The sequence below is a fragment of the Tasmannia lanceolata genome, unplaced genomic scaffold (assembly GCF_043159265.1).
Source record: "Tasmannia lanceolata isolate RefF3 unplaced genomic scaffold, GAP_Taslan_0.1 ptg000044l, whole genome shotgun sequence".
Lineage (NCBI taxonomy): Eukaryota > Viridiplantae > Streptophyta > Magnoliopsida > Canellales > Winteraceae > Tasmannia > Tasmannia lanceolata.
The window spans coordinates 20,573,345-20,598,500 of NW_027518721.1; the positions used below are offsets into that span (position 1 = coordinate 20,573,345).

General features: G+C 37.5%; 1 protein-coding gene across 11 annotated transcripts; it reads left to right on the forward strand.

Moving 5' to 3' along the window:
* The first annotated feature begins 1,280 nt into the window (after positions 1–1,280).
* On the forward strand, positions 1,281–23,999 carry LOC143863259 (uncharacterized). 11 transcript variants are annotated; one of them, XM_077373927.1, is made up of 6 exons: positions 1,283–1,465; positions 5,419–5,548; positions 6,202–6,344; positions 10,580–10,635; positions 15,896–16,007; positions 23,528–23,999. In XM_077373927.1, the coding sequence occupies exons 3-6, from the start codon at positions 6,246–6,248 to the stop codon at positions 23,621–23,623; spliced, it is 363 nt and encodes a 120-aa protein (XP_077230042.1). In that variant the 5' UTR covers positions 1,283–1,465; positions 5,419–5,548; positions 6,202–6,245; the 3' UTR covers positions 23,624–23,999. The 11 variants fall into 11 exon arrangements, 9 of the variants coding, with proteins under 9 accessions (XP_077230044.1, XP_077230042.1, XP_077230041.1 ...); XM_077373931.1 differs by lacking the exon at positions 5,419–5,548 and adding an exon at positions 22,627–22,940 and having other exon boundaries at positions 1,299–1,465; positions 6,207–6,344; positions 23,454–23,999; XM_077373930.1 differs by lacking the exon at positions 5,419–5,548 and adding an exon at positions 22,627–22,940 and having other exon boundaries at positions 1,299–1,465; positions 6,207–6,344.
* Positions 24,000–25,156: the final 1,157 nt, after the last annotated feature.

The following is a 25,156-nucleotide window of genomic DNA, read 5'->3' on the forward strand; positions in this document are numbered from 1 at the left end:
GCTGTGGAAATAAATAATTGGAAATCCATAGATCTGGCAGTTTCCTTCACCCTCTTTGCTCCTCAACCTCTCCCATCTGCTTTCCTCTTTGTCTCCCTCTCCCTTAACATGAGCTAGCGGATCTATTCATTTTGTATTCAAAACTCAATTTCAAATACAAATGCAAATTATGAAGTATCCAAACGGGCCTTTAAGGATCTTACATGATTCGACCATCCAAGCAATTCATTTACTGTGCCCATTAATTAAATAGGCAGTGGTCCAAAAATCATCTTCATAGGATGATCATAACCCTCCTATCTGAAGAGGTCACAACCTGTCTACGTAAGGGCCCAACAAATGAATGGGTTGGATCAACCAACCAAGTGGGCCCCACTACATTTTTGAAAAATAGGTGCAGGTACGGATATACACCATACAGTATCTCACAGAAAAGATACAAGTAGTAAACAGCTACATTAAATAAGCACAAATAGAAGTGACATATTCGCCCCCATTTCTTTCCAGAGCCACTCTTCTCTAGTGTATTTATCATTACTCTTTTTACACTACAAGGGGATGGCCTGGGGAAGGAGAGGGTTTGAACATATCATTTCCCAGAATAAACTTTATAATTAGATGGGGATTGCATGATAGGTTATGAAATATTCATGTTGGGACCCACTAGAGTATAGCTTGGATTCTTATACCGATGGATATGTGGTAGTATTTTAAAGTAAAACAGTACTGTACTTTTATTTTTGAAATGGTGATATTTTACTAGAATGCAGGGCCATGACCAACAGTGTACATTTTTGTATGAAGAATAATAAGGGTATTTAGTCTTTCGAATAAACTTAAAAAAATAAATACAAGCAAATTATTTTGGGACTGAAATTTAAAACTATGGGCAGGCCAATCTCTAGGTCTTTCATGAGTTCGTGCCGGGCAACATCGGTTGTTTCCCCGATGTATACACCTTGCAGATTAGTCCATGACACATCTTGCATATTGGATGACCAAGCCTTTGTGCTTGGCGGATTTTTGGGTGGCATCATTATGCCTCATACTGGATGGACTTTGGATTGGGTTTCAAGGCTGGTTACGAGAGTGCGTTCAGAGTTGGTTGAGTTGATCTCGGCAAGTCCAAGCTCAGTAGCTCTACTTGAGCAAAGTATCTAGCCATTAAAGCCTCAAAGCAATTCGCAAACTTCAGGGACCTGCACTAAAAATGATGGGGCCCATAGTATTTAGCCCAAGTTGCCCCCCCCCCCCCCCCCTCTATGGAAAACATGATGGATAGATGAGATTGTAAAGAAGCCAATGACTAATCAGCACATAGAACGTGGCAGCCAATACGAGAGCCGGCCGGCTTTTAAGTGCACACGGACGTCTCTCTCTCTCTCTCTCTCTCTCTCTCCTCCTTCAAGAATCAAACCCTCTTTGCCCAGCGAACTCGGAATATCGTTCAGCTTATCATCCGACGGTAAGATCAGCTCTCTCTCGCTCTCTCTCTCTGCACATCTAGTGTTTTTTTCTCTCGCATTAGGGTTCCTCATTCTCTCAAATTAGGGTTTCTCTATCGGCGATTGTTCGATATTTTCCCTTGTCACTGCGATCGATTCCCTGACAGCGATTCATTTCCTTCCTTTTCTATTCATTGTTTTTTTCTATCTTTTTTTTTTGTAAAATTTATTTTACGGATTCTTTTGTGTGATTGGAATGGATTGATCTGTTATTGTTTATCTGATCGTATAGATTTCCATATTTGTATGCCTCTTATAGCTTGGGATTTGCAAATAATCCCATGTCTTTAGATCCAATTACAGTACAGTGACGGTGACCATGGTGGCAAGGATGATGTTAAAATATGTCATGTGTGATCAATGCTAGAAATAGATCCAGTGATGGTGACCATGGTTAATCTCGTCGTAATCGGACATAGGCATCTTGGTCGAACCACGTAAAATCTAGGTGTGCAGCTTGTGGTTTGTGTTTACTTTTACTTTTTCGTTTATTTGCGCACGATCAAATCGGATTTGTCCGTCGAATGTTTTCAACAAATGGTTTCAGAGCTATATTTGGTGCGATTGTTGAGGCCGGGTGGAGTGATCGTGGGTGTTGTGATTGGACCGCGGTTACAATATCATCAGAGGGTAGAAAGATCATCCGAGAGTTTTTCATTCGAGGTGGATCTGTACAACGAGAAGTACGGAGTGATTTGAGATGACTGTAGAATCGAGTTCTACCCAGTTCAACATCGACGTGTTTGATTGGAATGTTAGTTTTACCCTATGATAGATGAGGGTGAAGGACACCCTTGTTCAATAGGGCTTGACTAAGGCGTTGAAGATAAAGAATGGGAAGCCAGAGAAGATAAAGGATGCCGAGCGAGAAGACATTGAGTTGAAGGCGATCAACACAATTCGACTGACTGGCGGATAATATTATGTTTAGCGTTATGGAAGAAGAATCAACGCCTAAGTTATGAGAGCAGATGGAAGAGCTTTACATGCCAAAAAACTGGGCTAACCGATTGTATTTGAAGCGAAGATTGTACGGGCTAAAGATGCCAAAAGGCAGAGATCTTCTGGGACACATGACTATGTTCAATGGGCTTGTGGATCAACTCCACAAGGTTGGAGAAAGATGAAGGAAGAAGACAACTGCAACCCGTTGACAACTTCGTTGTAAGGAAAGGATACAACGAAGTTAGAGGAAGTCACTGTGTGGCTCTTATCGAATGAGATGTGGAAGAAACCCATTCTTGATGGGAGTCAAGAGCATGGGCTGGTTGTTCATGGTGGAAACCAAGAGGAAGGTCATCTGACAGGGATCAGGAAAAGACAAGTAAAGATACAAGGGCAAGCGGAAAGGGCGTGCAATGTTATCGTTGCAAGGAATACGGTCACATCAAGTGGGATTGTTCAAAGCGAGGTAACAAGTCGGACAATGGTGTTACGAATATAGTGGTGGCAGTAGTGGATGAGTAGAGTGAACAATAGAAGATTTTTTCACAGTACGTAGTAATCACACGTCTTCTCATGATGAGTGGATGCTACATGTGCTCTTTTCATGTATACTCCAAGAGTGAATATTTTGATACGTTCTAGACTCCCAGGAGATACGGGCAAGCGTAGTGTCCTTGGATGACAGTTCTACGTATGACGTCATAGGAATTGGAATAATGAAGAGCAAAATGTTTGATTGAGTGGTTCATACTTTGGGTGGTGTGGCGTATGTCCCAAAGATACGGAAGAATCTAATGTCTCTTGGTCATTGGATTCTAGGGGATTTCAGCTGTAGGTGGAGCCATAAAAATCACATGCGGGTAGTGTTCCTAAGATCTTGATGGCTAGTTGGAAATAGAGTGGTGACGTGCGCACGCAAATGGTTTCTTTCACTGTTGGTGTAGAGACAAGTTTCCAGGTTGCTGATGATGGTTAGGAGATGATATTTCTTGCGTTTAGGAGGATGGATTGAGATCCCTCTTTAGGGTTGATTGGATAAGTCGACGGGTTAACAACTACACATGTAATGGCCATGTTGATCGAGTTGGGTGGAGTCATAACTAGGACGATTCAGCGGTGTGTAGCTTGTACTTCAGAAGGCCAATGGTGGTTTCCAGCGACAACGGACCGATGGTGACATCACCAGAAAATCTTCAGGTGGCTCAGAAACAAGCAAAGGTGGAGATTGTTGGGAAAGATGCCTTGTTTCTCATATTTTTTTGTGGTAAGCCAAAATAGGAAAGTGTGTTTTTAGGTTTTCGAAAACCCAAATATAAAAACACACATCACACGTCTCTTGGGGTGGCGGCTAGAGAAGGGCGTGAGAACGAGAGAGAAAAAGAGGGAGAAAGAGAGAACGAGGAGAGTTGTTTTGGGTTTTCTCTCGAGGGTTTTCTCTTGTGGGTTTTTCTCGGGTTTCTTTTGTGTATGGTCTTGGTTGAGAGGACGAGAAAAGGGTTGCGGTTTGCGTGTTTGCAGGTTAATCCCGTTGTAATCCTTGTAATTCTGTTTTTTCTCATAGTGGAAGATCGTGTTCGTGTTCTTGCCTGTGGACATAGGCATCTTGGTTGAACCATTTAAAATACGGGTATCTTGTGGTTTGTGTTTACTTTTTCTTTTCCGTTTATTTGTGCACGATCGAATCGGACTTGCTCGACGGATTTTCTCAACATATATCATTACCCACTTTGTTCAAATTGAGATATTGCAGTTAAGATCAACATTTTTTTCTGTGCCTTTGAGGGACTTCTACATCTTTTCTTTTTTTTTCTTTTTTTTATGGATGATCAAAACGAGCATTTGATATTTAGAGGGACCTTTTGTCTTTTTATCATTTTAGAATGTTACCTATGGATTGGTCTTGTTTGAATTTGTCCTTGATCATGTAATTTTTATGATTTTTCTTAGCTTGAGATATTTTATGATCTATTTGATTATGTGTTATTTCTCATAGGAATTTACCACTATTAGTTTTTATGTGACACCTTGATGTTTTTAGTTTAAATTTGTTAAACCTTGTAGGTTTTCTGATTTTTCAAATGGTTTTCTCATAGGAATTTACCACTATTAATTTTTATATGATACCTTGATGTTTTCAGTTTGAATGTGTTGTTAAACCTTCTAGGTTTTTTTTTTAAATTTTTTCAAACTATTTTCAAATAGGAAGTTACCACTATTAATTTTTATATGATACCCTGATGGCTTGATGTTTCCAGCAGTGAACATACAGTCAATTCATGTTAAATGAGATAGCTTTTTGTCATTTTATTCATGAATCTTAGGTACAACATATCTAGTAGTACAACATTTTTAAAGCATGCTAGTTATATTTGGATGCCTTGAGACATGCAGCCGTTGGCTTTTTTATCATTTTATTCACGCATATTTAGATACAACCTAAAGCATGCTAGTTACATTTGGATGCCTTTGGACATTTTAGACTTTTTGACTATATGCTCAAGTCTTATTTTAGTATCATAAGATCTTTTTTCTTAATTATATTTTAGATGGTGGGATACCAGTCGACATCTTGGGTTTCGGTTAGTTTAGGGTTTCTTCATATATGTTGATGTTTTATTCTTCTCTATAGTTGTTATATCATTTATTCAGTGTCCACGGAAAATGTGAGTTATCTTTTTTGTTTTTCCCTATTTGGACATATTTTATGGTAGAATCTTAAAATTGCTTGTAGTTGAAAACTCTTTTTGGTAGTAGAATCTGGTCCTCCTTTTTAGTTTTATTATTATTATTATTATTATTATTTGACTTAAACTATTCTCTAGGAATTTTCATATCTTTGAACTGCTACAGAACAATGTGAATTTTCAACACCATGAAAAGAGTATAGCATTTTTAATACCTTGACAAGAGTGGATCATAGATAAATCGTTTTTCAAGCTAAAACAGCAATGCTTTGATATGTATACAGTGTAGTCAAGACAAAAAATATATGCAAATGGGCACACAAAAATGTTAAGCTTTAATTGAGTGGAGGAAAAAGAATTAGAAGCTGTCTTGATATTTGCTGGGAACTGACTTGGAACCACCACTGTTTTAATGTAAGCACCCCTGTTTCTAACTTAAACTTCTTAATTCTGAAAAAAGTGTTTGGCCTCCATATTGTTTTTTCTTATTGGAGTTATCATAGGTTATGATCTAGGTAGTTCTTGTAGACACCTATGGTATGCATCAACAAATATTGGGCATATTTCTCTTTTAGCAAGTCTAATTCTCTTTCTCAACTTAGCTTTTCTCATAGAATTTCCCAGTTCGATAGAGTAACTTCGTGAACCCTCATACCGATTCCATGAATCAGTTCTAGCAATTTCAGGATAGATACGAATTGCTTTCTATATACCATACTAGGAGGCAAGGAATGGTGAGGCTGGATTTTTGCGCGTCAAGGTCTCGAATTCAAGATAATATTCAAATTAATTGCGAGATATTTGATAAGATCATGCAAACACAATTTGTAGAGAAATTTGTCACACTAGTGAAAGGGTTCACAAAGTTGCCCAGCAGAATTGTTCAATTTGTGAAATCCTGAAGTTGACAAAGGCATGAAACAGCTCTGAACTAATATGTTAGTTGATGTCATTCTTAGTAACTGTGTTCTTTGCTTTATGCCACATTTTAATTATTGGATTTTCATGGGCTAAACTATGTGCTTCAATTGAGGATTGTATTGGACTAAACTGTGTAAAAAACATAGTTTAGGATTTGCAGAAGGAAGCACAAGAAGACAAAGGAGAAAAGATGATTTACCGCAGGTGGAGTCTTTTGATAACCCCTCCGGCCATTGTAGGAGCGGTTGTAGGTGCCACCTTTTTCTACAACTTCTTCTTGGGAGGAAATGTAAGCCTTCTTTGTCATCTTGTACTTTTCTCTCATCAAAACATCCATTTGTATGTTCATTCAAAAAAAAAAAACATCCATTTGTATGATTTGTTTTCTTCTATCCATTTCATTTTCTCTTCCAATGGCATTTCATGTCTTTTTCTTTTTTCCTTTTTTCTTCCTGAATTTAGCTTCATTCCACTGCATCTCTTGCTTGGTTCGGAACTACTTTTATTTATCTTTCTCCTAGTTGAGTGTTTGATGAGAATATTGAAATCTGTTGAAACTGTGGATTGTTTTAAGCTGGTGATGATAAATTAATTTTTCTTTACATTGACTGTTTCTAGGTTTTCCCTTTCTGATGAAAAATTAACTGTTTCCAAATATTCGGGGCAGTCAATATTTATGATTTGAATGAAATGAATTATTTTCAAGCCTTACAGTTTAGATCCAGACAGATATATTTCCGTTGCTTGATTCATTTGAATGGAATTGGGGATTAAAGTTTTTGATTTCTTGGGGCGATGAGGGCTGAATACATGCATCTTCAACCCAATTAAAATAAGCTTACAATAAAAGATATGAAAAGTGTTGATTGTTTATAATTAATTGCTTCACTTTTCATAGGAGCATTACTTTTCGAAAATTAGACCCTTCCGTAGTAGTACGTCTTTCTCGATTTGCCCATGTTGGCATGTTTAGATAAGATAGCTCTATCAATCTTAAGTATGTCCTTTCAGACTTGACTTGCTAAAATGCAAACTTTCTGATTGTGAGTGGGGATATCAGCTACACACATTTGGCATCAGACCTGGTTTATCTATTATGGCAAAGTATGTTTAAAGGGGTGAACATCCCATTTCAAATGAGAGGTCTCACACAAAAAGGTATATTTGGATCATTGCTCTTGAAGCTGTTCTAATTTCACTAAGATCTTACTTTAGTGTCTCGTATAGCTCAAGTTCTGTTGGAATGAAGAAGGTAAGTGGCAATAAACCAGAATATGAGCATGGCTTAGAGGAGGAAGTTAAGAACTAGAACCTGGCTCCTAGTTGATTCTTCTTCTTCAAAGATGAGTGGCAATAAACAAGAATATTAGCATGGCTTAGAGGAGGAAGTTAAGAACTAGAACTTTGCTCCTGATAACTTGTTCATTATTCTTCTTCCCTTGTTTTCAGGACCCAAAATTTTATAGGTTTCGGAAGGTCTTTGATCCTTGACGTTATTTTTCAAAGGCTCAAAGCCCTACCTAGAGTAGTTATCACGTGGTGGGGCACTCCAAGATATGAAGCTTGTACCATTTCATTACAAGTCATCTGTGATTCTGCAGGTTTATTGGATTACAAGTTTGAGTCTCTCTATTAAATTGCACTTTTTGCCTCAATGCTTACTCCTCTATTGTATCCTCTTAGCAAAATTTGATTACACAGTCCCTTCTTCAGTCTCTCATGTAAGGAGCACATTGATGTCATATAGGGGTAACAAGCCATGAAATTAATTAAAACGGGAAGGACTCATTGAGACTAAGCCTCAAATAGCATCCTTTCCTTGACTAAAACATAGTGGGAGAAAGGATCACATCGTTTTGTGCCTTGATGAATCCAAAAGGGCTTGCCTTGGATATGAATTGATTAAAGAGATTGAACCATCTCAACTCGATCCATTCTCAATGGAATCAAACTCTGCGAAAACGCTCAAAGAATATCTCCTATAGTTCTCTCCTAGGCTTTGTCCCTAATAACTTCAATTTTGATGCTTCCCTCGGGGTTTTTTTTCTAATTGGCTTACCCCTGTCGCCAGCAACCATGGCCAGTCAAGTTGGATTTGCCCTCTACAAATCCCAGTCTGTCTTTGGATTATCTTTGAATGAATGTGAGTTACTTGGGACAAAATGATTTTATCAATAGTGTTATTAAGGGGATTCTATGTGGATTGCGAGCTATGCAAGTGGCTGGATTTTGAAGGGTTATGAATTTCAAATTTAGCTATGCGTTGTTTTCTAGGAGTAGCAATTATGTCTTTCCCTACACTGTCTTTTTAATTTTCTTAATTAATAACTCAGATATATTAGAATAAAGGTATTTGTTACTAGAAAAGCTATTCCCGAAGTTTCTTCCATCTTGTTGAATGGCTTAAAGGATATTTGAAATCGAAGATACTAATTGCCGACTCCAACTCTTGAACATCATTAGTTTGTGATATTCATCTTAAGAGTTGTTTCTTGCCCTTCTTACTTAAGGCATCAATACTGAATTATATTGTTCTAGGTACCCCTTTCATCTCACTAGTTCTCAATTGTCCAGTCTGGTTTTTTCCTGAATGTGGAATAGTTTTGGATCATCCCCAAGTGAAATGGCTACAACTTTTTTGAAACGCCACAAGAGTCCTATCCAAGCAACATAACTGGCTATCCCAATGCGGGGAATGAACTTAGCTGATTTTTATTAGTGCATAAACCCAATTCACTACTATGCCATTGAATTACTGGAACCCTTTTCCTAATTTTGATTTTTTATCTGTACACAATTTTTTTTAATGGTAACAGATTTCATTAAAAAAGGGGAGACTGAGAAAGTCCACCTGGCAAATACAAAGACAACAGAAACATAATATAAGCATAAGTACAAACAACGAAAAGCCCCATATCAAGGGGGCAAGAAATCAAACAATTCAAGATCTTGCTTTTGTACACCCTCTCATATCTAGAGATATGAGGAGGGGCTGAAACCTCAACCAAGACAAGGATGAAGGAAAGAAGGATCAATATCACGAAAGATCAAGATCAAGAAACGATTAAGATCATGAAAAGAAATCAAGATCAAGATCCAGAAAAAATCAAGATCAAGGAAAGAAAAGATAAGAGGGAAATAGGGGAACAATTTATGAACCCAATCGGGAAGGGTGAAAAAGTGAAAACGGTTTATAAACCCAACCAGGAAGGGGGAAAAGATGGAATGATTTATAAACTCATCCAGGAAGGGTGAAAAGGAAGAAAAGAGGAAAAGATGGAATGATTTATAAACTCATCTAGGAAGGGTGAAAAGGAAGAAAGAGGAAACGGTTTATAAACCCAACTGGAAGGGTGAAAAGAGAGAAAAGAGGGAATGCTTTATAAATCCAATCGGGACGGGTGAAAGGCGGGAAAATGAATGTAGGGTTTAAGAAGAGAGAGAATGGGAATGAATATAGGATGTTGGTTCTCTTGTCCCATCAATTTGCAAATTGAGAGGAGAGATGTGATCTGTGAGAGAAATGAATGAGCATTTTGAACCAATGGGCCAGGATCCAACTGGATGTGCAAGGAAAAAATATGAGCAGGCAAAAGTACAATGTTAGAAAGCTAAACACGATCCATGTTAGGAAATATGTACAGTCAAGAAGGGAATTTTGTCCTGTCCTAATTCATGTGAAGACTGCTATGAGGGTGATTTTACACCTCAATCAGATCTGACCTCCATGACGACTAATTTTATCTTACAAAAATTAAGTTGCTTTTCTTTATAGGTGATGTCAACTATTGTTCTTTTACAACCTTCTATTAAAAGGGCTCTTATACGATGGATGTGCAAGGAAAATTAAGAGCAGGAAAAAGTACATGTGAGGACCACATGCTTTATGATCTAAACCATTAATTTCCTAGCCCTTGCTATGGATGGGCTATAGAGCAAAATCGTCCACCATTGGATGATTCTAACTCTCCAATTTGTGGCCACTAAATGAATGGTGAGAAAGTAAAGAAAAAAAGAAAAAAGCAACCGCCTGTATTGATCGAGGGAAGAATCGTCCAGTGGGGTTGGATTTTGCTCCATGGCCCCATCCATAGGAAGGCCTGTGGATGGGGAAAATATTTTGCCAAGGTTGCCTCCAAATTCTGTTGCTACAACTGTGATTTTGCTCCCTTTCCCGTCTAAGCTTGCCTTTAAAATTTTCTTAATTCAATTTTCTATTGGGTGCCAACAAATTCTAATTAAAGAAACTGCAACTCTACCATAACTTAAGCAAGAAAATTTTATTGTTCTCTTTCTCTTTTTCCCTTTTTTTCCTGTTTTCTTTTTGTACTTTTCATGGGACAAGACTCTATTGTCGAACACCCAGTTTATTTACAAAATTATAATTTTCTTTTGTTGCGTGGTTAAAGGAAGCTTTATAACCAGTGTTGCCGGAATGCTTCTTTTTGGATAAGATATTAAAGTTCTCGCACACCATTAAAATCATGATTTCCTTATAACAAGGCTTTTTCATGGGAATTGCAGGAGCTGTTTTTTGAGAAGTACAGGGAACGGGAGACATTACCACCCACCAAAGAAACGTAAGAGAAGTATAATGACTTTAACAGTGGTTTAGCAGTCGGTTTGTGCTTGTTGCAAACTTATGTTCAAGTTGCAGATGTGAAAAGTTTAGTTTAATAATGCAGTGCATGCTCAGTAACAACTATTTTTGGATATGTTTATATCATAAATGAAAACATGGATGTTTCTGTATGTCATCAGTATCAGCAAAATGCAAAAAAATTTCTTGACAGAAAATACCTGTCAATCTTGTTCAACATATCCAATTGAAGACCCATCAGTAAAAATGATAGCAGATCCATCTTGAAAAATTCAACACTAGAAGGCCCGCCATGTCAACAGAACCACTTGAACATGATCATGGAGCTGTTTTCATGATATGACTGCTGAGTTGTTGTATTCTTCCAATTCTTTCTTGTGCTAAAGCAATGCTTCCACTGCTTTGGTGCTCCAAATCTGTTTCTTTGCGTCATTTAATTCCTATATGTAGACCAACTTTAGTGATCGGCAAATGGTATGAAAGGGGAAAGATATTGAAAATGATTGTCTTGTGGAAGAAAGAAAATACCCCACCTTACATTCTTTTTGTTGACTGACTCGCTCCACATGCTCTGTTCGCCTCATTTCACATAGAGAAACCAATGTTGTTTTTTTCAGCTGCATCAGGCAGCCATTATTAAAATTTTAAGTGTATTTTTTGAAAGCTGGTTTAGTTTAGTTTAGTTTAGTTTAGTTTTATTTTTGAGAGATGTAGCGTGGACAAAAATGTAATTTTGTGTCCGAAGTCATTTTGGTCATTTTGTTGGCTTAGTTTGCACATGTGTCAGTCAGACATGTTTGTTTAATCTTTTCTTCACTCTTCCCACTTCCCTCCTATTTCAAATTCAAACTCTACTTGAAACTCTAAACCCACCACCACTTCCTTAAGCAATTAAATTTTCACCTTTTTATACCTATCACCACTTCCTAAATCCATTAACTCTAGTTTCCATTGACTAAGCCAATCTCCATTTACTTCTATTTGCTGGGATTTTTGCAGAGATTTTCATCTAGAGATTCCTCCATTGAAGTTGCATTGTATGCAAGCTAGGAAGCACGAGTACTCTCCCGGGGCTCCCGCACCCGTACCCGACATGTATGGGGTGCAGGTACCTCCTGGGTATGTACCCCATTTTAAAAAGAACAAAAAAATCAATTTTGGTTGTCGGGTGCGCACCCACGCGTACCCGACACGTCCTTCTGCTTCTCTTTTCTCTCCTATACTTCTCTCTCCTTTCCTGTACTCGGTATTTATATTAAACCATTTAACATTTACATAAGATTTACATGTAAATAACGGAATACCCCCCCTCCCATTTGGATTTATTAAAAATAGTTTCAAGACCCAAATCTAAAAGGAAACAAAGTCAACTCTCCTGTTCTAGTACAAATTTCAAAGAAAAAGGGTTAGGTCAAAATTTTAACTATCTTAACTTCCAAACGGTGGGGTATTTTTCAAAATTTAAAAATTCATAAAAATCTATCGTGTCCAAACATTATTAAATCCCAAAAGTCCGGTAAAAAAAATCTCATAATTTGGTCTCTAAAAATTATTCATCTTGTCAGGTACTGGTCAACACACTGGCGACAGACTTTTTTTTTTCTAATGAATGATGTATTGATGCCTCATGTTATAAAATATGGAACTTAATCACTTATGAAATGAAGAGTAATATTAGAAATTTTCATTTTGGTGATGTTATTGTTATTTGATTGCTCTACAATTATTTTTAAAATTTTTATAAATATATAATAAAATATTAAAATATATTATTATATTCGGTGTACCCGAACGTACCTGCACCCGATTTTTTTGGCAAATTACGTACCCGTGTCGTATTGTACCTGCACCCCGTACCCGTACCTGTGCTTCATAGTATGCAAGCTTGTCATTTGAAGTGCGAACTTGCCTATTTTTTCTATGTTATGAAGATTTCTTTTTTCTATTGTTCTTATATTGTAGTGTTGTTATTCATCTTCATCTTATGAAGATTTCTTTTTTCTACTGTTCTTATATTGTAGTGTTGTTCTTGTAGCATCTATTAGAGTACATCTTGTTAGCGTTTGTTCGACTTAGGTCGTGGAGCTTGGGCAAGTAAAAACTTTGCCTTCTCCATTTGAGAGGCGGATATTTCGGTGTTGCGAAATCCGTCTTTCTTTACATGGTATCAGAGCCACGAGAGTGCTAATTGATGCATATCGTGATTTCCTTGGTGAAGAAGTTCAATCTGTATTTCGAAGATGGATATGAGCGGAAGAGTTAGTAGACTCGGTATTGAGTCAAAATAATCAAACTACAAGATTTGAAGAGCACGCATGAAGTCTTATCGAGTGGGAGAAGATTTATAGAAGTTTGTTTGTGGTAATGCCAATTAGGAACCCTTTTTTCCATCCTGACAATGTTCAACTGACGCGACCCGACCCGACCCGAGGAACCTTTTTTTCCAATCCGAACCCGACCTAACCCGAATTCAACCCGACCCAACCTGAGTTTTTAAGCTTAAAAAATAAAAAATTTCATAAAAATGTCGGGTTTCACTCGGCTCGGGTAGCCCAAACCCCGAACCCGAACCCGACCCGAAGTCAACCCGGGTTGGGAAAACTCAATCCGAACTCGAACCCAACCTGAACTCAACCCAACCCGACCCGACTTTTTTCCGGGTTGAACCCAACCGAGTTGCACCCCTAATACCAATGTGGCTCTGGATGATCCACAAGAAAATGCCGATGCATTGGAAACATGGATGATGGTGAATGCCAAGGCTGGATTTCTTTTGAAGAAGTCTACCTTGCATGACTTGTTTGACTGCATCATTGGCTGTAAATTGTTAGCGATATTTGGAGTTGATGCAGGGGACGGCGTAGCAGCAACACAAGATGGAGATCACACAAAGAGCAACTAAACTAACTCGTGGGGATTTGAAAAATCCATACCACAATTTTGGAGAAAAACTCGAATATAACATGTGAAAGGAGCGAAGCTTCTTCACCCACGTGAAAGAGCCAATGCTCTCTTCACAAGTGATGTACTGATGTCCCAAAAATAAACTTTATTCAATCTATTCCTTTCTTTCCGCATGCCATTACATTATATAGAGAGCCAAAACCCAAGAATAGCAATCGTAATTCGTAAATTCTTGCCTCACAATTATTCTCCATCGTCTATCTAATGCAACAGAAATAAAAGCAAGAGATATGAATAAGATAATCCTACAATAGAAATTCTGTAATTAACCTATATCATATCTGTAAAATGTCCATAACTTGCTCAAATCATTTCAAAAGCATGTGATCTTGGGCTCATTAAATAGGTAATTGAAAAACCTTTCTAAAGATACCAAATCAGGTCAAAAGAACAAGATTTGATGCCCAAAAAAATACAACAAATAAAATGACGAAAATATAAATATAAAATAAAAGACTTGATCCATGCCGTACGTTCTACATCAAGAGTACACTTTATGAATTGCTCAACAAGAAAAATATCACAAATTATTACATAAGGTAATGCCTCAACTTCTCAATTCTTCTTGAAGATCAAGAATTTTTAATTGATGATTTCTCTATTGAATGTGGAAGAGCCTATCTCGAAGGCACAAATGAAGTGGCTCATCATTCTTGGGTTGAAACGAGAATATATTCCTTATGTTTATATTGATTAAGTGTGTGATCGACGACCATCTTTATTAGAGTTTGAGAAACTACTTGCTTCACAAGGCACTTTAGCTAGACAAATATGGTGGGTTGTTTGATATTCGGGAGTGAAAGAGAATCATTATTTTCAAGCAACAAGAAGACTTTCAACAAATATAAAAAAAACAAGAATATTCCAAGTAAATGTGGAGATGGAGGATCACATCCAATATGAGCGACGGAAACTGAAAGGGTTTTAAGTGCTATCGATGTAGCAAACATGGGCATATAAAAAGCAATTGGTGTGTGAAATTGAAGGATAGCAATGTAGCCGAAAAAATTGATGATAAAAAAAATGAAGGTTCAGAAAGATGTATTGTGATGGAAACTACTATGGTGGTTGCCTTGACATCAATCAATTTTGTGGATGACTGGATTTTCGAATTCGATTCTGCTGATTCGAATGAGGCAGAAGTAAGGGTTGCTTACCAAGGTATTAAGCTGCTTGAGGGGGAGAATCTTAATAATATTGTGGTGGAAGGAGATTCCATAAATGTCATCCGATGGTTCTCCGGTTCTCATAAATTCCCGTGGAGATTTGTGGATTTTTTTAATGAAATCCTTGATATTATCGGAGATTCTCATGTGAGGTTCAATCATGTTTGGAGATCGGCTAATGGAGAGGCGGATTCACAAGCCAGGAGGGGTTGATTTGGAGTCCTCGGAGAAATTTGATTTTCTGCCCCCCTTGAGGGTGTATTGCCTTCTTTGTATTTTTTTTCTATTTGTACATACTGACCGCCTCAGTCTTTTTTAATGAATTCTACCATTCAAAAATAAAAATAAAAATCATCCCATTGGTGACGAATCCAAGTTGTTAAAGTTTCGAAATTATGAAGGAAACGTTGTTATCATTAGAGCCGGCAATGCCATACATCCGATAGAGAAAGAAGGGGTCATGACAATTGGTGGAACAAATGAAGACCCTATTACACTTGATAGTATGTTTCATGTTCTTAGAATGAATAATCCTTTCTGGGTGGCAAATGCCGTGGATGCGGGACACTATGTTTTGTTCAGGCCTGAGGAGGTGAAATTTCTTTGAAATTTTTTAAGCTTTAAGGCGGATGTTGTGCATATAGGTAAGAGGGTTAAAGTTTTAAAAAATTATTGTCTGGTGAGCTTCAACCTTATACGTTGATAAAATGAGTACAAATGATGACGCTTCATTTTGGCATGCTATATTAGGTCATATACGCATGAATGAGTTGAAGGTTATTGTGCTTTAAAAATCTAGTGAATGGACTACCAAATTTGAATTTCTTTGGTAGTGAAAATGTGTGAGGGTTGTCAATATGACAAGGCTCATCGTCTCTAATTTGACAGGTCTCTTTCAAGGTGCAAGGCTCCATTAGAGCTTATCCACAACGATGTAATGGAACCTTATAGGATACGTTTATTTTTCCGCTTCCGTTATACGTTGTTATTTGATGATGATTTTACTTGATTCACATGGGTATATTTTATGACATCTATTCAATGTTATTTGTTGATGAGGAGTTTACGTCTAATGAATTATTAACGTTTTTTCGTGAACATGGTATATAGGGGGAGCTCACTTGTGGCTATACACCTCAACAAAATGGGGTGGCAGAGAGAAAGATTAGGCATCTCATGGAAACTTATAAAAGTTGGTTGTCCCAAAGCTTATAGGCGGAAGGTATGAAATCTTCTTATGAATTGATGCTTGGAGTGAAGCTTAGTGTCAAGCACTTCAAGTTATTTGGTTTAGTGTGCTATGTTCATGTGCCGGATGCAAACAGAACTAAGTTGGATGGTAAGGCGAAGTTACCCGATATGATGAAAGGAAGAAATGTTAGAAGTGCATGAATCTTAAAACTCACAAGTCTATTACTTCAAGAGAGGTTTCTGTTGAAGTCTCTGTCTATTACGGGTTGGATGGTGTTTCCACTAATGGTATGTGTATAGGCGATCACAGCATTAATGAGTTTGAGCCACAAACAACAATAAACTTGCTGGTGACACCAAAGCTTTAATGATATCTGAGTCTTCTTTGTTGCCGATGTCAAGACAATGTGATAGCAGTGGTGTTACTTGTCATGAGCAAGAAGACCAAAATCAAGAAAATAATGAGTACAGTAGTACATCACATCTTAGAAGATAAAAAAGAAAGATTATCAAGCCGGCATGGTATCAGAATGAAAATATGGTAAGCACTTATTCTTGTTTCTTTTCCTGTTCGATTAATGACGATGAACCTTCATGCTTTCATAAAATAAAGGGAATCAAAGAATTGAAGGATGCTATGGAAGATGAGATGAAGGCAGTATAAAAAAAATGAAACTTAAGGATCTTGTTCCAAAGCTCAAGAATGTGAACTCAGTTACATGATGAGAGTGTAGATACATTCAAAGCAAGGTTGATTGCTAGGAGGTTCTCTCAGAAGTTTAGAGACGATTGTGAGATCTTTAGTGCCGTTGCAAAGATGACTTTTGTCCGAGTTGGAATTTCATTAGCTGCTTGTCATGGTTGGATATTGTTTCAACTTGATGTTAAAAATGCATTTTTGTATGGAGAGATTGTCAGACACCTACATGATGGAGCAACCACCGGGCAAGGTTTTAAATTTCGTTTTCCGTGTTGGTTTCGGTTTCGGGCCAAAATTTATGCCGAAATCATGTAAAAATATGATTATGATTTCGTTTATTTTTTTTAATTTCGACCGAAATGTCTAAATTTTTTCGGTGAAATTTCGGTAAAATTTCGGCCAAATCTTGTAAAGAAACGACTTCATGTGAATTTCATTTCAGCTTATGCCGAAACCGAAATATTTCGGCCAAAACGTTTCCGAAATTTAAAACCATGCCACCGGATTACGATTCAAGTGATCATATGACCTATGTTTGCAAACTCAAGAAAGCTCTTTATAAGTTAAAACAAGCTTTAAGGGCATGGTGTGATAAGATTGCCAAATAATTTTATGATTATTTTGCTTATAATTTGGATTATAGTTTGTTTATGAAGAGAAAGGCTTGCTTGTTGTTTGTGTTTGTTTATGTCGATGACATGATTGTTACTTACAACAGTGATGTGGAGGTTGCAAAGCTAAGGGTAGAGCTATCTATTCATTTTGAAATGAAAGATTTGGAAGAGCTAGGTCACCTTCTTGACTAAGGGGTGGAAACCTTGACAGATAGCGTGCTTGTTACTCCAAAAGGCTATGCTAAGAAATTTGTTTTTTGAAAAGTGACAATTTCATTGATATTATAAAGGCAATGGGGACCGGGAGTCCCGTCTTGCGTTACAAAATATCAATAAGCCTGGATCGGGCATGCCCATAAACAGTATGGGTAAAGCTAACAGAACAAATTTACAACCATTACACATTTTCCTTCATCACACCACTCCCATGATACCTATCTATTCAAAATTCAACGTCATTATCCCATCACTGACACCACTCCCCCAAATCAGATCTGCATGATTAAGGCCCTAAAATTCATCAGGTCACTCCTATGATTGCGATGCAAAAGCCTCACCAAAACATTAAGCGAACGACCATGGTCACTCCAGCCATAACTGATGGCACCAAAAGGCTATGCTAAGAAATTAGTTGGAACATTTTGGATGATTCGAAGTGATCCTCTGCAGCTCTTGATGTCAACACAAACATAAGGCATGAAGGAAAGCTTGGTTTATATCCTCGGTGATATCATGTTCTTGTGGGTAGTCTCATCTACTTGATCATCACACGATCTTATATTTGATTTTCCGTTAGGCTTGTTAGTCACTACATGCAAACGTTACGGAAACCACATTTGGAAGCGACAAAGAAGATTTTGAAGTTTATAAGTTCTACCATTGGGATTGATTTATAAGAAAGAGTTGATTTTGTGTTTAACGGTGCTGATTTTGGAGGGGACTGGGATGATCGGAGATCCACTTTGAGTTTTGTTTTTTTGTGGATTGGCAGGTGTTTCAAGATTCGATATCACTTTCAATAAAGAAGTAGAATATAAGGCTGCATTCTTGCTTCTCAAGAATTTGTTTGGTTGTAGCGGTTAATTGAAGATGAACATTTACCTATGTACAAGCCGACTACTATTCTTGGTGACAACCAAAGTGCACTCAAACTTACTTCAAATCTGGTTTGTCATAAAAGAACAAAGCATATTGAGACCGAGCATCATTTATTTGTGAAAAGGTACTTGCTTGCACGATTGGTGCAGTGGAAGAGAGGAGCAAAGAGAGAACATTGCCAAAACATCTTTACTAAATCACTTTTCAAGCGATCGTTTTGAGCTTCCAAGGGGTAAGCTTGGACTTGTTTCCAAAAATCATTTGAAGGGGATTGTTAAATTTTAAATTATTTTTTGGAAGCGGTTTTTGTTTAGTTTAATTTTATTTTATTTTAGTTTCTAGAGAAGTAGCGAGAAAAAAAATGTAATTTTTGTCCAAGGGTATTTTGGCCATTTTGTTGGCTTAGCTTGCAGAATGTGTGAGACACATGTTTGCTCCATCGTTTCCTCAAATTTTCAACTTTCCTCCTATTTCAAATTCAAACTTTACTTGAAACTCTAAACCCACCATCACTCTTCCCTATGCTATTAAGTCTCTACTACCACCTCGCTAAGCCATTAACTCTATGTCCATTGACTAAGTCAATCTCCATATACTTGTATTTGCTGGGATTTTTGTCGACGACAGGTAGCTCCATTGAAGCTCCATTGCATGCGAGCTTGTCATTTGAAGCAGTGTCAAATTGTCCTATTTTTTCTATGTTTTGAATGTTTCTTTTTCCTATTGTTCTTATCTTGTAGTGTTGTTGGAGTACATCCTGTTAGTGTTTGTTCTATCACTACTTTGATCGTGAATCTTGGACTAGTGTATACTGTAGTTTCACGGTTTGATAAGCGGATGTTCTGGTGTTGCGAAATCCGTCTTTCTCTGTGGTGATGACCATTAACCCACATCATGTACCAAAAAGGCAGTAGGAAGCTTCTATACGTCAACACCATGGTGCACTACAATTTAGCCCCATATTGATTTTAAAGCATACACATTATCCAGTTTAGTAGATGGGGCACAGGATCTCGGATGAGTATTGCCGAAGGTTGCCTTGGAAACAAATGAGAGAATGATATTCCTTTTGGTGTTTCTGTAAAAAATTTGCAATTTGAGAGTGAGATGTCGATGAGAGAAGTAAGTTCCTTTATGGAGTTTTTGTCCTTAAAATCTGCAATTTGAGAGCGAGATGTCTAAGAACTGAATGGACATTTAGACCTAATGAAATAGGGCCCTAATTGGCATTGGGCAGAAAACTAGACCAATCAATATTAACAATCAATTAAGGGACTTTTTGACATATTTATCTGTATTTTATTGAATCAAGGGAAATTTTGGCATGTTGAGATGAATGCATGTGACTTGGAGCAAAGGTTTCGTCCCTTTTCTAAGGCCTGATTTCTGTTGCATTTAGCCTGGTGGACACTAATTCTGGGTGGAGATTTTGAAAGGTCACAGGAGAATCAGAGCAGGAGAATCAGAGCATTAAGATGGACCAGAATCAAGAATCAAAATTAAGATCAAGAGACGGAATCGGAATAGTTGCTAAACGCACCCTAAGTCATCAATTACCCTTATATTAAGGCATGTATTCCTGTAGGTTGGTTGAAATGTTTGAGGGATATTAATAACTATTCCAAACTCATTTTATAAGGTACGTGTTACCTTCGATTCTTTACTAGTGGTCAATAATCAATCTCATCAGCTAAATTTAATTTTATTCCAAAAAATTTAAAAAAAATTATTATTTCAAATGTCAATTAACAAACATGATGGAAATAAAAAGACCAAATCAAGAATCAAAATCCAGAAACAGAATCAAAATCCGACAATGGTACCGATGGGTCTCTTCTCAAAAATTCCGTTGATGAAGTGAGCCACCACCATCACCCTAGGTCCTATACAAACACAGTACAAGTAGGGCTGCAACTCGAGCCGGGTTTTACCCGACCCACCCGCATCGCCCCGACCCGAAAATAGCTTAGTGTCAAGCACTTCAAGTTATTTGGTTTAGTGTGCTATGTTCATGTGCCGGATGCAAACAGAACTAAGTTGGATGGTAAGGCGAAGAAGTATATTTTTACCCGATATGATGAAAGGAAGAAATGTTAGAAGTGCATGAATCTTAAAACTCACAAGTCTATTACTTCAAGAGAGGTTTATGTTGAAGTCTCTTTCTATTACGGGTTGGATGATGTTTCCACTAATGGTATATGTATAGGCGATCACAGCATTAATGAGTTTGAGCCACGAACAACAATAAACTTGCTGGTGACACCAAAGCTTTAATGATATCTGAGTCTTCTTTGTTGCTGACGTCAAGACAATGTGATAGCAGTGGTGTTACTTGTCATGAACAAGAAGACCAAAATCAAGAAAATAATGAGTACAGTAGTACATCACATCTTAGAAGATAAAAAAGAAAGATTATCAAGCCGGCATGGTATCAGAATGAAAATATGGTAAGCACTTATTCTTGTTTCTTTTCCTGTTCGATTAATGACGATGAACCTTCATGCTTTCATAAAAATAAAAGGAATCAAAGAATTGAAGGATGCTATGGATGATGAGATGAAGGCACTATAAAAAAAATGAAACTTAAGGATCTTGTTCCAAAGCTCAAGGATGTGAACTCAGTTACATGATGAGAGTGTAGATACATTCAAAGCAAGGTTGATTGCTAGGAGGTTCTCTCAGAAGTTTAGAGATGATTGTGAGATCTTTAGTGCCGTTGCAAAGATGACTTTTGTCCGAGTTGGAATTTCATTAGCTGCTTGTCATGGTTGGATATTGTTTCAACATGATGTTAAAAATACATTTTTGTATGGAGAGATTGTCAGACACCTACATGATGGAGCAACCACTGGGCAAGGTCTTAAATTTCAGTTTCAGTGTCGGTTTCGGCTGTGGTCGACACCGAAATGTTTTGGTTTCGGACCAAAATTTCTGCCGAAATCATGTAAAAATATGATTATGATTTTGTTTTTTTTTTTTTAATTTCGACCGAAATGTCTAAATTTTTTCGGTGAAATTTCGGTAAAATTTCGGCGAAGTCTTGTAAAGAAACGACTTCATGTGAATTTCGTTTCAGCTTATGTCGAAACCGAAATATTTCGGCCGAAACGTTTCCGAAATTTAAAACCATGCCACCGGATTACGATTCAAGTGATCATATGACCTATGTTTGCAAACTCAAGAAAGCTCTTTATAAGTTAAAACAAGCTTTAAGGGCATGGTGTGATAAGATTGCCAAATAATTTTATGATTATTTTGCTTATAATTTGGATTATAGTTTGTTTATGAAGAGAAAGGCTTGCTTGTTGTTTGTGTTTGTTTATGTCGATGACATGATTGTTACTTGCAACAGTGATGTGGAGGTTGCAAAGCTAAGGGTAGAGCTATCTATTCATTTTGAAATGAAAGATTTGGAAGAGCTAGGTCACCTTCTTGACTAAGGGGTGGAAACCTTGACAGATAGCGTGCTTGTTACTCCAAAAGGCTATGCTAAGAAATTTGTTTTTAAAAAAGTGACAATTTCATTGATATTATAAAGGCAATGGGGACCGGGAGTCCCGTCTTGCGTTACAAAATATCAATAAGCCTGGATCGGGCATGCGCATAACCAGTATGGGTAAAGCTAACAGAACAAATTTACAACCATTACACATTTTCCTTCTTCACACCACTCCCATGATACCTATCTATTCAAAATTCAACGTCATTATCCCATCACTGACACCACTCCCCCAAATCAGATCTGCATGATTAAGGCCCTAAAATTCATCAGGTCACTCCTATGATTGCGATGCAAAAGCCTCACCAAAACATTAAGCGAACGACCATGGTCACTCCAGCCATAACTGATGGCACCAAAAGGCTATGCTAAGAAATTAGTTGGAACATTTTGGATGATTCGAAGTGATCCTCTGCAGCTCTTGATGTCAACACAAACATAAGGCATGAAGGAAAGCTTGGTTTATATCCTCGGTGATATCATGTTCTTGTGGGTAGTCTCATCTACTTGATCATCACACGATCATATATTTGATTTTCATTAGGCTCGTTAGTTGCCATATGCAAACGTTACGGAAACCACACTTGGAAGCAACAAAGAAGATTTTGAAGTTTATAAGTTCTACCATTGGGATTGATTTATAAGAAAGAGTTGATTTTGTGTTTAACGGTGCTGATTTTGGAGGGGACTGGGATGATCGGAGATCCACTTTGAGTTTTGTTTTTTTGTGGATTGGCAGGTGTTTCAAGATTCGATATCACTTTCAATACAGAAAGTAGAATATAAGGCTGCGTTCTTGCTTCTCAAGAATTTGTTTGGTTGTAGCGGTTAATTGAAGATGAACATTTACCTATGTACAAGCCGACTACTATTCTTGGTGACAACCAAGTGCACTCAAACTTACTTCAAATCTGGTTTGTCATAAAAGAACAAAGCATATCGAAACCGAGCATCATTTATTTGTGAAGAGGTACTTGCTTGCACAATTGGTGTAGTGGAAGAGAGGAGCAAAGAGAACATTGCCAAAACATCTTTACCAAATCACTTTTCAAGGTATCGTTTTGAGCTTCCAAGGGGTAAGCTTCTACTTGTTTCCAAAAAATCATTTGAAGGGGATTGTTAAATTTTAAATTATTTTTTGGAAGCTGTTTTTGTTTAGTTTAATTTTATTTTATTTTAGTTTCTAGAGAAGTAGCGAGAAAAAAAAATGTAATTTTTGTCCAAGGGTATTTTGGCCATTTTGTTGGCTTAGCTTGCAGAATGTGTGAGACACATGTTTGCTCCATCTTTTCCTCAAATTTTCAACTTTCCTCCTATTTCAAATTCAAACTTTACTTGAAACTCTAAACCCACCATCACTCTTCCTTATGCTATTAAGTCTCTACTACCACCTCGCTAAGGCATTAGCCAATCTCCATATACTTGTATTTGCTGGGATTTTTGTCGACCACAGATAGCTCCATTGAAGCTCCATTGCATGCGAGCTTGTGATTTGAAGCAGTGTCAAATTGTCCTATTTTTTCTATGTTTTGAATGTTTCTTTTTCCTATTGTTCTTATCTTGTAGTGTTGTTGGAGTACATCCTGTTAGTGTTTGTTCTATCACTATGATTGTGAATCTTGGACTAGTGTATACTGTAGTTTCACGGTTTGATAAGCGGATATTCTGGTGTTGCGAAATCCGTCTTCTCTGTGGTGATGACCATTAACCCACATCATGTACCAAAAAGGCAGTAGGAAGCTTCTATACGCCAACACCATGGGCATGTTGAGATGAATGCATGTGACTTGGAGCAAAGGTTTCGTCCCTTTTCTAAGGCCTGATTTCTGTTGCATTTAGCCTGGTCGACACTAATTCTGGGTGGTGATTTTGAAAGGTCACAGGAGAATCAGAGCATTAAGATGGACCAGAATCAAGAATCAAAATTAAGATCAAGAGACGGAATCGGAATAGTTGCTAAACGCACCCTAAGTCATCAATTACCCTTATTACTAACAGTTTTGATGGATGATATTAAGGCATGTATTCCTCTAGGTTGGTTGAAATGTTTGAGGGATATTAATAACTATTCCAAACTCATTTTATAAGGTACGTGTTACCTTTAATTCTTTACTAGTGGTCAATAATCAATCTCATCAGCTAAATTTAATTTTATTCCAAAAATTAAATTTTTATTATTATTTCAAATGTCAATTAACAAACATGATCGAAATAAAAAGACCAAATCAAGAATCAAAATCCAGAAACAGAATCAAAATCCGACAATGGTACAGATGGGTCTCTTCTCAAAAATTCCGTTGATGAAGTGAGCCACCACCATGACTAGGGCTGCAACTCGGATCGGGCAGGTCGGGTCGGGTTTTTTTTTCGGAAAACCCACGATTCCCAAATCCGGCCCTACCTATGATAAATCTCGGGCCAGGTCGGGTTTTTTCACGTTGACACAATTTTTTAAGGAAAATTCTTGTTTGGCAAGGCAACTCAACTCATAGAAGCAGAAATTACACTCACATTACACTTGAATCAAACAATGATGTAATTACACTCACATTACACTTGAATCAAACAATGCTATAATCAAACAATGTTGTAATTACAATCAAACAATGCTAATCAAACACTTGAATCAACTCAACTCATAGAAGCAGAAATTACACTCACATACAATAACAATAATAGTGGGTGCGTGGGTTTTCACTTTTAACTTTTAACTAACAATAGAAAAAAATGTACATACAGTAACTTATGTAACTCGGGTCGGGTCGGGCCAGGCCCATTCAAACCCGGCTCGACCCGAGATTCATGCGGGCTTTTGAAAGCCCAACCCGGCTCGACCCGAAACCTGAACCCAACCCAGGCTATTTTCAGGTCGGGTCGATGCGGGTCGGGTAAAACCCGGCTCGAGTTGCAGCCTTAACCATGACCCTAGGTCCTATACAAACACAGTACAAGACCTCAACTTTAAATGTCAATGACACAAACTTCACTATTGGTACATTACAAGCCACTGCACACTTGAATGACAACACATAAACCGTAGAAAAGTAGCTTCATTTCAAGGATAACTTATGTAGCTACTTGTACGCAAACACCATGTATGGCATAGTAGGCATGGCCATCAAAGTCCTTGTACATCATGGCCATAAGACATACCATGAAAAAGTATGTCCATCCACATAAGAATATAAGATATAGTTGAAAACCTTTTGGATGGCCATCTCACTGGCATTGTCCCTTAAATGCAATGATAGTGCATATTGACCATGACA